At 42.7% G+C, this 15087-nt stretch overlaps 1 protein-coding gene across 1 annotated transcript in view; it reads left to right on the top strand.

Moving 5' to 3' along the window:
* Positions 1 to 15087, top strand: part of alk (ALK receptor tyrosine kinase) — a 289826-nt gene that overhangs the window by 194439 nt on the left and 80300 nt on the right. The window contains exons 10-13 of the mRNA XM_062041724.1: positions 5994 to 6104; positions 6258 to 6399; positions 8690 to 8857; positions 10352 to 10450. Of these exons, the coding sequence (XP_061897708.1) occupies positions 5994 to 6104; positions 6258 to 6399; positions 8690 to 8857; positions 10352 to 10450 (520 nt within the window). The remainder of the gene's footprint in view (positions 1 to 5993; positions 6105 to 6257; positions 6400 to 8689; positions 8858 to 10351; positions 10451 to 15087) is intronic.

Below are 15087 nucleotides of genomic sequence, written 5' to 3'. Positions count from 1 at the left end.
GAACAGAATCGGTGACAAAGGGCAGCCTTGGCGAAGTCCAACCCTCACTGGAAACGGGTCCGACTTACTGCCGGCAATGCGGACCAAGCTCTGACACTGATTATACAGGGAGCGGACCGCGACAATAAGACAGTCCGTTACCCCATACTCTCTGAGCACTCCCCACAGGACTTCCCAGGGTACACGGTCGAATGCCTTCTCCTAAATTGCTAAATTGCTTCCAAAAAGTTCAAATGATGAATGTGCACCTAATGAGTGACACTGGCAACAGAAGAGCGGGGTAACGTTATGCGACAGCACTCCTGCAATTGAAGTGCATTCTGGTACAAGATGTCAAACAATATGAAAGTACTTTTCAGTCCACATAAAAGCATGTCACACTTTGTCCCCTTTTCAGGGATTGAAGAGAATGTTACAACATATAAATTATAATCCCTAAATGCCAGGGGTATTTAAGGGTTACTGGGATTAAATATAGAGTTCTGATTAAATCCATGTTCTTCAAGAAATATGGAACATTTTAGTAAACGGTAAATGATGCCTTCACAAATGAGTAGTGGACTGAACTTGATCAAAGGCACACAATAAAAGAACTACAAACCCCGTTTCCATATGAGTTGGGAAATTGTGTTAGATGTAAATATAAACGGAATACAATGATTTGCAAATTATTTTCAACCCATATTCAGTTGAATATGCTACAAAGACAACATATTTGATGGTTTTTTTTGCAAATAATCATTAACTGTAGAATTTGATGCCAGCAACACGTGACAAAGAAGTTGGGAAAGGTGGCAATAAATACTGATAAAGTTGAGGAATGCTCATCAAACACTTATTTGGAACATCCCACAGGTGAACAGGCTAATTGGGAACAGGTGGGTGCCACGATTGGGTATAAAAGTAGATTCCATGAAATTCTCAGTCATTCACAAACAAGGTTGGGGCGAGAGTCACCACTTTGTCAAGAAATGCGTGAGCAAATTGTTGAACAGTTTAAGAAAAAACTTTCTCAACCAGCTATTGCAAGGAATTTAGGGATTTCACCATCTACGGTCCGTAATATCATCAAAGGGTTCAGAGAATCTGGAGAAATCACTGCACGTAAGCAGCTAAGCCTGTTACCTTCGATCCCTCAGGCTGTACTGCATCAACAAGCGACATCAGTGTGTAAAGGATATCACCACATGGGCTCAGGAACACTTCAGAAACCCACTGTCAGTAACTACAGTTGGTCGCTACATCTGTAAGTGCAAGTTAAATCTCTCCTATGCAAGGCGAAAACCGTTTATCAACAACACCCAGAAACGCTGTCGGCTTCGCCTGGCCTGAGCTCATCTAAGATGGACTGATACAAAGTGGAAAAGTGTTCTGTGGTCTGACAAGTCCACATTTCAAATTGTTTTTGGAAACTGTAGACGTCGTGTCCTCCGGACCAAAGAGGAAAAGAACCATCCAGATTGTTATAGGCGCAAAGTTGAAAAGCCAGCATCTGTGATGGTATGGGGGTGGATTAGTGCCCAAGACATGGGTAACTTACACATCTGTGAAGGCGCCATTAATGCTGAAAGGTACATACAGGTTTTGGAGCAACATATGTTGCCATCCAAGCAACGTTACGATGGACGCCCCTGCTTATTTCAGCAAGACAATGCCAAGCCACGTCTTACATCAACGTGGCTTCATAGTAAAAGAGTGTGGGTACTAGACTGGCCTGCCTGTAGTCCAGACCTGTCTCCCATTGAAAATGTGTGGCGCATTATGAAGCCTAAAATACCACAACGGAGACCCCCGGACTGTTGAACAACTTAAGCTGTACATCAAGCAAGAATGGGAAAGAATTCCACCTGAGAAGCTTAAAAAATGTGTCTCCTCAGTTCCCAAACGTTTACTGAGTGTTGTTAAAAGGAAAGGCCATTTAACACAGTGGTGAACATGCCCTTTCCCAACTACTTTGGCACGTGTTGCAGCCATGAAATTCTAAGTTAATTATTATTTGCAAAAAAAAATAAAGTTTATGAGTTTGAACATCAAATATTTCGTCTTTGTTGAGTTGAGTTGAGTTGAGTTTGAGTTTATTTCGAACATGCAAGCATACAACATGATACATTACAATTTCCAGTTTCTCTTTTCAACATGTTCATTCAACATGTAGTGCATTCAATTGAATATGGGTTGAAAAGGATTTGCAAATCATTCGATTCCGTTTATATTTACATCTAACACAATTTCCCAACTCATATGGAAACGGGGCTTGTATATTATTAGTGTACTAATCGCACAACAGTTTGTTCATTTTTTGTTGGCAGACTGCATTTGGCTTTCTGAATGTTGTGTGTCAAACATTTTTTTACCTTCCTTTTCCAAGCAAATGTGCTCTTCGGTAACATACTGAAAAAGGTGCAAACACTTATAGACTAAAGTGCAGCAGTGCGAATGCAAAAAGAAATGGCCCTACAAACACTGGTGCCTCCTCTGCATGTGCTTATCTTTCTTTGTTTGCTATCTATAGAACTTTTTGAGCACATATCCACATACACATCCGTTGTTCTAGTTTTCTCTCAGGCAACTTTAAAGTGAGAAGCTACAATGACAAAACTTGCTCAGACGTAGAAAAAGTGAAGACTCTTACGGAACTTCTGACTGTTATTTTTTTCCCTACCACTGTTTACCTGTCAATCACAAACAGAAAAGTCCCGCCTTCACCTTGCACTCAGCCCTCAGAGCTTTCACTTCAGACAGATTCAGGAGAGGGCATGTTTGAGTCTGTCAGATACTTTCAGAATTGTGATCACTGGATATAATAAGAATAGCATGTCTCATTGCCATGGCAACTACAGGTGGGTGATACTGCTAATCTTGGTGTCGGTCAAGTAACTACAGATCCAGTATTGTTGATATAGATCATTTTTACTTGAAAATATTCAAGATCAAGGAAGAATGTTGTGATTTTACCTATAGACTTTTTCCTTATCTGGTGTTGCCATCGCGAGGTATTGGTTTTAATGGGTTTTGGCTAAGTTTTTACACTGGATTATGCCCTACCTGACCCAACCCTGGCCATGAATCAAACCCATGCCTTCTGCCATAAAAGTCTAAGGTGTGTGCCATTACAGCATCATGATTAATTGTGTGATAAATAAAAATAAAAATAAAACACATGAGGATAAAAAATAAAGCAAATCAAGCATTATTTGTGTGATTTTGCCGTTAAATTGTTTATAATAATCCAACAATAAAGCAGTATAATCACAGATTTAGGTTTAGATTTTAGGCAAACAAAACATGTTTTTTATAACTACAAAAACTATTTTATTTGTTGATAATTATCCAATGATGAAGCAGTATAAACACACACCCACAAAAACAATCTGGTGTATGCTGTCCAGTGTAATGATGAATGCACTGATTCATATATTGGGGAAACAAAACAACCATTAAGCCAATGCATGGCACAGCATAGACGGCGCAAACTCTTCAGGCAAAAACTCTTCAGGCAAAAACTCTTCAGGCAAAAACTCTTCAGGCAAAAACTCAGCTGTCTACCTACAAACAGACACCTTTGAGAAAACACAAATGTACAGATTCTGGACAGGGAGGATTGATGGTACGAAAGAGGAGTGAGGGGAGCCATGTATGTCAAGGTTGAAAAAACATAATTGAACAGAGAATGTGGTCTGTGATACCACCTGTCTCCCACATAAAACACTGTTCTTTCAACCCGTTTTACCTCCCATCCGAGTAGGCTTCATCAGTCCATGCTAATAGACTTAGATTGGTCAGATCTAGTCTAACGGCTGGTGCCAAAACCCCAAATATTTATACTGAAAGACCAGGAGGGTGTGCCTGGGCAAGGATGGTTTCACCCCATCGTAGTGACAAAAAACAACCGTAGAGATGCAAACAAGCAATCCCTGTCAATGCCAACGACAGTCGTCGAAGTGTTATTTCCCCTCGTTAGCATTGAGGTATTGTGTGGCAAAACGATCGCTGTGGATCGACTACTACCAGTCCAAAATAGTCGGAATCACCCACATTAGCATTCCATTTATTCGTAAACAAATGGTACAAATAGCATTCTGGTCACTTTCTGTGACCAGTGTTTCTAACTCCTGTTATCTGTTGGAGGTTAAATTACAGAGCATTTTAGGAATGGTTGAAAGGACAGTGTTGTATATGGGAGACAGGTGGTGTCGCAGACCCCCTCCTCTCTTCAGGGATGTTTTTTCAACCTTGACATATATGGCTTTCCTCACTCGTACCATCGGTCCTCCTGAATCAGTGCATTCATCATTATACTGGATAGCATACACCAGATTGTTTTTATGGGTGTGGAGTGTCCGGTCTTTAGGAGTCTCTGTCTCAGGGTGTTGCCTGGTTTGAAATGTACTGGGTTGTTGTGTTGGTTAAAATTCTTCTGAGTTTCTCAGATAGACATGATACATATGGAATGAAAATATGTTTGCCTCTGTCACCTTTTTCCTCCTCATCCACTCTGTTCTTGTTTCTTCTGGAACTGGATGCACTTTTCACAAACAACCAGCTGAGGTCACCACAGGTTTTCAGGGATTCCCTCAAATGCTTATGCTCTTTTTTCTTTGGTCACTGGGCTGATCCTGTCAACCATTCCTAAAAAACTCTGCAATTTAGCCTTCGACCAATAACAGGAGTTTGAAACATTCTGGTCACAGATGCTCCTTTGGCGCCATTTGTTACAAATGAATAGAATGTTAACGTGTGGGATTCCTAATATTTTGAGCTGATAGTGGTCGATCCACAGCGGTCATTCTGCCACACAATACCTCAATGCTAACCAGGGTAAATTCTACCTTAACGACTGTCGTTGGCATTGACAGTCGGATTGGTTGTTTGCATCAAAACAGTTGTTTTTCTGACTACAACAGGGTGGAATCATCCTTGCCCAGGCACAACCTCCTGTTGTTGGAGTATAAATATCTGGAGTTTTGGCGCCAGCCGCTAGCCTAGATCTGACCAATCTAAGTCTATGAGCATGAACTGATGACGCCTACTTGGATGAGAAGCAAAACATATTCAAAGACAAACCAAACAGTCCAGATGCGAATGATTGAATGCCTTAAGATTCTTAGTTTTTTATTTTTGATAAAAAATAATAATCATTTTGGCCATAGTCTTGCAGCCCTAATTTGGATCGATCCGCCCACCCCTCATGGAATCCTTCTAACAGATTTTTGTGTAGTGCTTTGGAAAACTATGTCTATAATATTTAATTCAAAACAGAATGTTTTCATGCCAAAAGTGCTGCAAAGCAAACAAAGATGACACTTTCTAAGCTGACTACCAGAATGCTTAGTTTAAAGTCAACTGAAGGATAATAGAAACATTTATAATCTTACTGGCAGAAAGGTTTTTGGTGAAAAATGACAAAGGCTTGTAATCTTGCATTCATAAATTGCATAAATTGTGTTTTTTCTCAGTGAAATAACATCAGATAATTGGTTCACTGTTCACTGTGAAGGGGAAGCTGTTTCATAGATTTCCAATGACTATTAAACAGATAAGCATTAAAACCTTAAATTATCTTTGCAGTGGAAATTCAATAACTGATCAGCCTTCTTTTACACAACTGACAACAAATTTTAAAACTTTCAGTTGTTGCCTGGAGTGATGAATGAATAATCCATAAAAGTGGAAACAATATGGATGAATAGAAGATGGAAGGGAACTTGTACTTCTGGTGAAAGCACTAAACAGAAGGAAATACTGTAGACGTTCACCTGCATCGAGTGAACTTGTCCAAAACATGGCACCATAGCACAAACATTTACACACCTTTTCAATGTTTTTTAAATCAAAACATTATGGCAGTAAGCAAAGACAAATCTGTAAATTAGCCACACCGTTCTATAAGCTTCAGATTTCAAAGCGTTGGGAAAAAAGTTGCGGCTTATAGTCCGGAATTTACGGTATGTGTGACCTCTTTATCTATGTATCTTCTTTCTTTCTGTCCACAGTCCAAAGCCACGCTGAATAAGATCTGCCTGGAACAAAGCAGCCCAATTTTGAATAAAAGTCAAGTAAAGGGTGGAGGCGGAGGTGGGGGCGGGGCTACATATGTGTTTAAGGTAAGAAAAGGTCCTGGTATAGAAAAATGTAATCACTCTTAGTCTATTTTTTAATTCTAGTAGTAAACAGAGTTATGGACATTTTAGTCGACTGTTGGGAACAGCAATGAACACCGTCAAAGATTGTGAAATAATAATGAATAAATGACGCAGGTGGACAACGGGCTCCACGTACCCCTCATCATTGCTGCTGGTGGAGGCGGCCGAGGTTACAGCAGCCGATCAGAGAGCCAGCTGGAACAGATGGACTATGAGCTCAGTCAACCGGGTCGCAATGGGAAGTCACATGCTGCAGGTATGGTACTTTAGGCACAATCCAGTAAAAGATCATCATGCCCAGGTTTTGAATGACAATGTTGAATATCAACGTCCCATATTTTATGGTTCTAGTTTGCAGTAGTGCAGAACTGCATTGCCTCGTACTGAGAGCTGTATCAAAACCAACTGTATACAACCATTTAAAATGTCCAAATACTTCTGGAAATAACAGTATATTTTGTTTACATTGCTTAATTAAAAAATGAGATACACTTCCCAGAATTGTGTCCTAAGGTTACACCAGGATGTGTATACCCTGTGCTGACTGTGTACAAGTGTACAGTAGCAAAGGGATTCATATGGCCCCATTCCTGGATGGATCTCGCATGAGAGGAAGGTGGGTGGTCCATCATTTTGCAATGAAGTCTGCTGAAAATGATGGAAAGTGCCACTCTACATAACAACTGACACTGTGGTCAAAGATGGAATTGCCACAAAACACAGATAAGCTATTCATCACTCTACTGCCATCTGGCGGCTGAAGTGGATAGTGCACCCATCCCCCCCAAATCGTCACGTTACATAGGTCAGGTAAACCGTGCCAAATGGGGCCATATGAGTCCTCTTCCTACAGTAGTCAACATGTATAGTCCTTCTCTGTGTCTCAGTGGTTACTGATAGTTTGTTCACGTCCTGTGTTCAACATGTATAAAATTACTATTCTCGTAGCAGGAAATAAAGGATAAAGAATGTGTATGAGAACAGGGTTGGTTGTCACACTCATTATATCTCACCACCAGAAAGTGCTCTCTCTTAAATTTAGATATGGAAATTCAAGATAAGATCTGTTTAAGGATAATAAGGATCAGAACTCACCTACATAGTCTTCTTTGGATTTAGACAGGTGAAGTAAAACACAGCCGCGACATGGAAGTACTTCATCACATCCTGGGTAATTCCTCTAAATTAGAACTGGGCTTTTAAAAGGGTTGTGGGAAAAAATCGATTCGAATTCGAATCGTGATTCTCACGTTGTGCGATTCAGAATCGACTCTCATTTTTAAAAAATGTTTAGTTTTTTTTCTTTCTATTTTTTTTTCTTTCTTTTTTTCTTTTTTTTTTCTTTTTTGTTTTTTTAAATTAATCAATCCAACAAAACAATACACAGCAATACCATAGCAATGCAATCCAATTCCAAAACCAAACCAGACCCAGAAACACTCGGAACTGCAATGAACAGAGCAATTGAGAGGAGACACAAACACGACACAGAACAAACCAAAAGTAGTGAAACAAAAATGAATATTATCAACAAAGGTATCAATATTAGTTACAATTTCAACATAGCAGTGATTAAAGATCCCTCATTGACATTATCATTAGACATATATAAAAAAAAATTAAAAAAGAACAATAGTGTCACAGTGGCTTACACTTGCATCGCATCTCATAAGCTTGACAACACACTGTGTCCAATATTTTCACAAAGATAAAATAAGTCATATTTTTGGTTCATTTAGTAGTTAAAACAAATTTACATAATTGCAATCAGTTGATAAAACATTGTCCTTTACAATTATAAAAGCTTTTTACAAAAATCTACTACTCTGCTTGCATGTCAGCAGACTGGGGTAGATCCTGCTGAAATCCTATGTATTGAATGAATAGAGAATCCTTTTGAATCAGGAAAATATCGTTTTTGAATCGAGAATCGCGTTGAATCGGAAAAATCGATTTTGAATCGAATCGTGACCCAAAGAATCGATATTGAATCGAATCGTAGGACACCCAAAGATTCGCAGCCCTAGCTTTTAGTGTTAAAAACACGAGTGTGCATGTTTTTTTGCAAAACCTTTGTCAAGAAATTGCAGCTACGATCATTAAATGTGATGTTAGCATTCCGTGTTGTTAGCAATGCGTGTCCTGTGTTGTCATTCCACATTGCTCAATGTCGAATATCAAGTGCAGCCTCTCGACATCCGCGTAAAGGTTGCAAACTTTAATTACTCCTTTATTACAATAGGTTGAAAAATTTTAAAATATAGAATTAAAAGTGTGACAACCTTGTTCTCCCCTAATAGTAAAGTCAATAAAACGTATATGTATTTATTTGTAGCTTATTTAGTCAGTGAACATATACCTATATCATGGCAAAGTGAAATTTCTCTGAATATTTTAAAAACCTCAAGCTTTTGAGATTCTCTTGTCCTCCCTCACACACACACACACGCACCCACACACACACACACACACACACACACAAAACTCTGACTCACTGTGCATTACTTTATAATATTTAACATACTGTATGTTGCATCTGATGACAGGTGGAGGTGGAGGATGGAATGACGGCACTCCTGTCAGTCAGGGTGGCAGACCTCTGCTGCTGGGAGGGCAGGGAGGACAGGCCTGTCAAAAATTCTGGCAGACGCGAGGCGGCTTTGGAGGGGGTGGCGGTGGATGTATGGCAGGAGGTGGTGGTGGAGGCTACAGAGGTCAGTTAAAGAGACTTTACATCCTGGTATATTACTATGCATTTTCCATGAAAACAGAATGAATCTTATTCCTGCAAATTTTAAAACATGAAAATATTCCATCCATCCATCCATTTTCTACCGCTTGTCCCGTTCGGGGTCGCGGGGGGTGCTGGAGCCTATCTCAGTTGCATTTGGGCGGAAGGCGGGGTACACCCTGGACAAGTCGCCACCTCATCGCAGGGCCAACACAGATAGACAGACAACATTCACACTCACATTCACACACTAGGGCCAATTTAGTGTTGCCAATCAACGTATCCATCCATCCATTCATTAATTTTTCTACCGCTCGTCCCTTTCGGGGTCGCGGGGGGTGCCGGAGCCTATCTCAGCTGCACACGGGCGGAAGGCGGGGTACACCCTGGACAAGTCGCCACCTCATTGCAGGGCCAACACAGATAGACAGACAACATTCACACTCACATTCACACACAAGGGCCAATTTAGTGTTGCCAATCAACCTATAACATGAAAATATTGTTTTGTGTAATTGTGCCGCTTAACCACCAGATGACGCCAGAAAATCATGAGCATAATTATTAGAGCTTTGATGAGCGTAAATGAGTTAAACTGCCATAAAACTGCTGAAATTCAATAAAAATCATCTCAGAGAGTTACATATTACATGGCATACATACCAAAGATCTGTGTGAACACGATGAACTTAACCTAGTCCCGCCTACTTTTTCTCTCATTCTAGCTCAGCAGACACTGTATAAAAAGTATTTTTTGTCCACATGTCTACTGCATCAAAATCAATGTTTTCCTAATGACCTTTTGAAGGCTGCAATTAAAAAAACTAAAATAAAAACAATTTCTTCAGTAGATAGATATGAAGTTGTTCAATTATTTAAATCTAAAGAAAAAATAAAACATTTTTCTTTCAATGCTGACTTTTTGTTGCGTTCGTGTGAAGAGAAAAGAAAAGTCAATTTTACTCCTTAAGCAAGGTGACAAAGTTGAAAAACAAAGGAGACCGTGCCGCTTAAAAAAGCACGCTTTACTTGTCACAACGAGAGAAAAACAAACACAAGCTGACGCAAGAGGCGAACAATGGTTCGGCGCCCATTAAAAGGTGAGGCAGGTCTAAATAGGCAGCATGATTAGCTTTGAAACAGGTGGAAACACTAATCATTAACTGGCGACAGGTGTGAGGGAAGGCGCTCGGGAAGGGGAAACCAAAATAAGAGAGCAAGAATATGACCTAACGCTAACAAAAGGTAGAATTAAAATCAAAATACAAAAGTAGACATGAGCTGACGTTACAGGCCATGACACCTTTATGAGCAGGTTCCCCCTGGGTCCTAAGAGTTAGTGTATATAGTCAATCTTGAGGTTGCAGATAGGTTACCTTGAAAAAGCTTTCATGAAAAAATGTTTAGCATTATTAATAACTTTATTATTACTAGTTATTACTACCACAAATGCTTTACTTGTTAAATGTGTTTTCAGGCGGTAACACCTCATTAAACGACAACCCTAAACACGACGGTGATGACGGTACTTCCCTCTTCGGTCCAGCAGGAGAGCCCTACCTCTACCCTCTCAAAGGTAATGGTAAAATATTTCACAATGCATTCAAATACATATTTATACTTTGAAGCGTTTGTACAGCGAGAAGAAACTGTACAGCTGAGCTTGATTTCATTTGACAGCATCAAACCAGGGCGTTTGCAAGGAGTACTGAAAATTAGTGTGTATTTCCGTGCCATTTTTTCCTTCCAAGAATAACAAAAGGCAGGAAACAAAGATTAATGAAAAGACCCCTTGGGTAAATTGTTGTTATATTTGTTTTGTAAAAGGAGACAGGTGACAATGTTGTGACAAAGACATGACAAGAGGAAGCAAAAGAACTGTCCACTGTTTGTTCATGTATCTCAACTCTGAAGATAAATTGGGAAGAAGACATTGAAGTTGTGCTGCGTTTAGGTAAATCGAGAGCCTTTGTAAAAGCTCATTAAAAGTCATTAATTGGTTCTCGACAATACTTTCTGTTGTCCAATAAAAAATACTTTATTTTTAATTAATAATGGAAACGTTGGTTATTATTTTTCCTTTCACTTCACTTTTTGTGGAGGTTTGCCTATCGTTCACAATCTTAATGAGAGACAAAAAGACAAACGTTATGTTGTTTTTTTTTGGCATTTTAATCAGTAAAAATTTGGCCCATTCTGAATGACTGGCATAGCAGTTTTTGGGAGCAATCCATTGTGCCGCTAATTCACTTTGAAAATACATCCAAAAACCGCCAACAATACTTCATTTACGTTACTTAACCTGTATAATAACCAAGCTATAGCGTCATTGCTATTGTAAGAACAAACACTGAGCAACTCTTTATCTAGCATAGTAAGACATCATCTTGGGACTAGCTGCGGAAGAAGTGAGCTAGCTTTTGCGTCAGCAGCTGAATGGCTTTTGAGTTTGTAATCCAAAACACAATGCGATAGAACACCTATCTGTATTGACTGAAAACATAAACAATCATATTAGAGTATTTGTAAAGTATTAGCCCACATTTCATATTTTTCTTGTACATCACTAACTCAACAGAGTATGTCCTGTAGTAGTAATAACAAGCATGACGTTCCGTGTGTATCTTGATCAATATTTTAGTGCCTCACTCGATGGGCAGTTATGTGTTTGGTACAGCCGGCTGGGGACGTTTTTTCAAGTTGACTTTCAGTCAGCACACCATTCATGTTCGCATAGCTTGGCTCCAAGTTCCACATTTATGCCAGCAAGTCATGCCGACCTCACTATCTTGGCTTCCATCTGCTCCAATAATTCACCCTTCTTTCGTGCTGGCTTCTAGGAGCAGCAGTTCATCCTCTGTATATTCGGCTTCAAAAAGATAAGGTTGTGAATCCTCATTTGTGTCATGTCTGTTCATGTTTTTGTTTTGGTCATGCGTCATGTCTGTTCATGTTTTTGTTTTGGCCATGTGTTTGTTTTTTGGACTCTTTTTAGTTCCTGGTTGCACTTCCTTGTTTGGTTTGGTTTCCATGGTCACCCATTAGTTTTCACCTGTCTTGTCACGAACCTGTTTCACGTTTCGAGTCACACACCTGTTTTCACTGATCACGTCACTATTTAAATCTGTCTGTTTCTGTTGTTCGCCCTGGCGTCCTCACACTATTTCATCACTCTGCTCCATGTCTTGTCACAGTTCTTTAGCAAGTAAGTTTTGTTCATTTATGCCACAGTTAGTGTTTTTGTTTTATTGTTCATAGTTTTTGTGCCCACGTGCATGTCTTTTGTTTCATAGTCAAGTTTGTATTTCCGCCTTTGTGTGCGCCTTTTGTTTGCTTCCTTTTTTTGTAGTTTATTAGTGTTAAAAAATAAATAATGTTTTTAAATTCACGCCTTGCCCGCGCCAACTTTCCGTTGCCTTCTGGAGAAACAAAACCCAAGAACCCAGTCTTGACAGTAGGACGCCAGCAGAAAAATTATCCCGCAAGAAAATTGGACGCGTTTGACGAGGCAGCGTGGGAGGTGCTGCGCGCCATGGAGACCGAGACGCTGCGCTTTCCCCCAGGGAGCGCAGGGGGATGATGTGGGGGAATGGAGGCAAGCTGGTGCCGATCGGCGCGTCGTTCCCGTCCCGGAAGCGTCGCCAAGGACGAGGGAAGACTTCCGCGAACCGGCAGGACACGCCGCTCCCACAAGCCCCTCCCCCTCCGGGCGGAAGCAAGCAGCAGCCAGCCCGGCTTCGCCCTGATGACGTCACAGACCAGGATTTTTTTTTCAATACTTTTTCTTTTGATCACTCACCTCCAGCAAAAGACTGTAAACACATGATAAGACATTATCAGGACATGTTTTTACAAATTAGATCCTGTCAATCACAGTCACTCAGTTTTCATGCCCCGCCCCCCAAGACTCAAACCCCGTCCCCGTCACAAAATGTTTCTTTTTATCCACCCACAGAAGCCCAGGTGGGGGGGAAGGAAAGACATTTTGGACAATTTAGAGGGGAGGATTTAGCCCTCCTCCTGACGTCCCTCCACCCACCCCAAAAGACGGTCCCAGACCGCGGGGAGCGCGTCTGGGATCCGCTCCTTGAGGGGGGGGCTAGGGCTGGGAAAAGTTCAGGTGGGGTGGTTCAGCATTGCCATGCCAAGCCACAGCCTCCAGCTCGGCCACCACCACCTGTCTTTCGACCTGCCAAGCCACAGCCTCCAGCTAGGCCACCTCCACCTGCACCACGCCAAGCGCCACCAGTCGCAGCTCCACGCCAAGCGCCACCAGTCGCAGCTCCACGCCAAGCGCCACCAGTCGCAGCTCCACGCCAAGCGCCACCAGTCGCAGCTCCACGCCAAGTTCCGCTACCTGCTCCACGCCGCCAAGCGCCACCAGTACCTGCTCCACGCCAGGGACCTGTCGCAGCTCCACGCCAAGTTCCGCTACCTGCTCCACGCCGCCAAGTGCCGCCAGTCGCAGCTCCACGACGCCAAGTGCCGCCAGTCGCAGCTTCACGACGCCAAGTGCCGCCAGTCGCAGCTCCACAACGCCAAGTGCCGCCAGTCGCAGCTCCACGACGCCAAGTGCCGCCAGTCGCAGCTCCACGACGCAAAGTGCCGCCAGTCGCAGCTCCACGACGCCAAGTGCCGCCAGTCGCAGCTCCACGACGCCAAGTGCCGCCAGTCGCAGCTCCACGACGCCAAGACCCCTCAAGCCGAGACCAAGTCCAAGACCCCCCATGCCAAGACCAAGTCCAAGACCCCCCATGCCAAGACACACCATGCCAAGACCAAGTCCAAGACCCCCCATGCCAAGACACACCATGCCAAGACCAAGTCCAAGACCCCCCATGCCAAGACACACCATGCCAAGACCAAGTCCAAGACCCCCCATGCCAAGACCAACCATGCCAACACCAAGTCCAAGACCAACCATGCCAACACCAAGTCCAAGACCAACCATACCAAGACCAACCATGCCAAGACCAAGTCCAAGACCAACCATGCCAAGACCAAGACCAAGTCCAAGACCAACCATGCCAAGACCAAGACCAAGTCCAAGTCCAACCTCGCCAAGACCAGGACCAAGACCCTCGCCAAGACCAAGACCCAGACCCTCGCCAAGACCCTCGCCAAGACCAAGACCCTCCAAGCAGCCAAGACCCTCCAAGCGGCCAAGACCAAGCTTCGCCGCCTGAAGTGCCACGCCAAGCTTCGCCGCCTGCTTCGTCTGCTGCACCTGCGTCATCTGCGGCTTCCACGCCTGCAATGACGACGACGCGCCTGCCTCCTCGTCTGCCTCCTCGTCTGCATCCTCGTCTGCCTCCTCGTCTGCCTCCTCGTCTGCCTCCTCGTCTGCCACGGTTGTGGCCACTACCTGGTCGTCCGCCACGCCAAGTGCGCCCACCTCTTCGTCGGCCACGCATGTGGCCCTTCCCAGGTCGCCCACCTCGCCTGTGGCGGCGGCGTAACACTCGCCGCCGCCACATGACTATGCCTCTGTGGATTCGGGGCCACTTGGCCTGGCGACCCACCGCCATGTCCCCCTCCCGCCCTCCCATGACTCTTGATCCTGTTTTTTGGACATCTGGGATCTGTCCGTAAGGGGGGGTTCTGTCATGTCTGTTCATGTTTTTGTTTTGGTCATGCGTCATGTCTGTTCATGTTTTTGTTTTGGCAATGTGTTTGTTTTTTGGACTCTTTTTAGTTCCTGGTTGCACTTCCTTGTTTGGTTTGGTTTCCATGGTCACCTATTAGTTTTCACCTGTCTTGTCACGCACCTGTTTCACGTTTCGAGTCACGCACCTGTTTTCACTGATCACGTCACTATTTAAATCTGTCTGTTTCTGTTGTTCGTCCTGGCGTCCTCACACTATTTCATCACTCTGCTCCATGTCTTGTCACAGTTCTTTACCAAGTAAGTTTTGTTCATTTATGCCACAGTTAGTGTTTTTGTTTTATTGTTCATAGTTTTTGTGGCCATGTGCATGTCTTTTGTTTCATAGTCAAGTTTGTATTTCCGCCTTTGTGTGCGCCTTTTGTTTGCTTCCTTTTTTTGTAGTTTATTAGTGTTAAAAAATAAATAATGTATTTAAATTCACGCCTTGCCCGCGCCAACTTTCCGTTGCCTTCTGGAGAAACAAAACCCAAGAACCCAGTCTTGACAATTTGTCCAAAAATAGTTGTCTTCGTTGCCTGTTATCAAGTCTGCCATGATTAGAACAC

The sequence above is a fragment of the Entelurus aequoreus genome, linkage group LG03, assembly GCF_033978785.1.
Source record: "Entelurus aequoreus isolate RoL-2023_Sb linkage group LG03, RoL_Eaeq_v1.1, whole genome shotgun sequence".
Taxonomy (NCBI): Eukaryota; Metazoa; Chordata; class Actinopteri; order Syngnathiformes; family Syngnathidae; genus Entelurus; species Entelurus aequoreus.
This window is presented reverse-complemented; position numbering and strand designations above follow the sequence as displayed.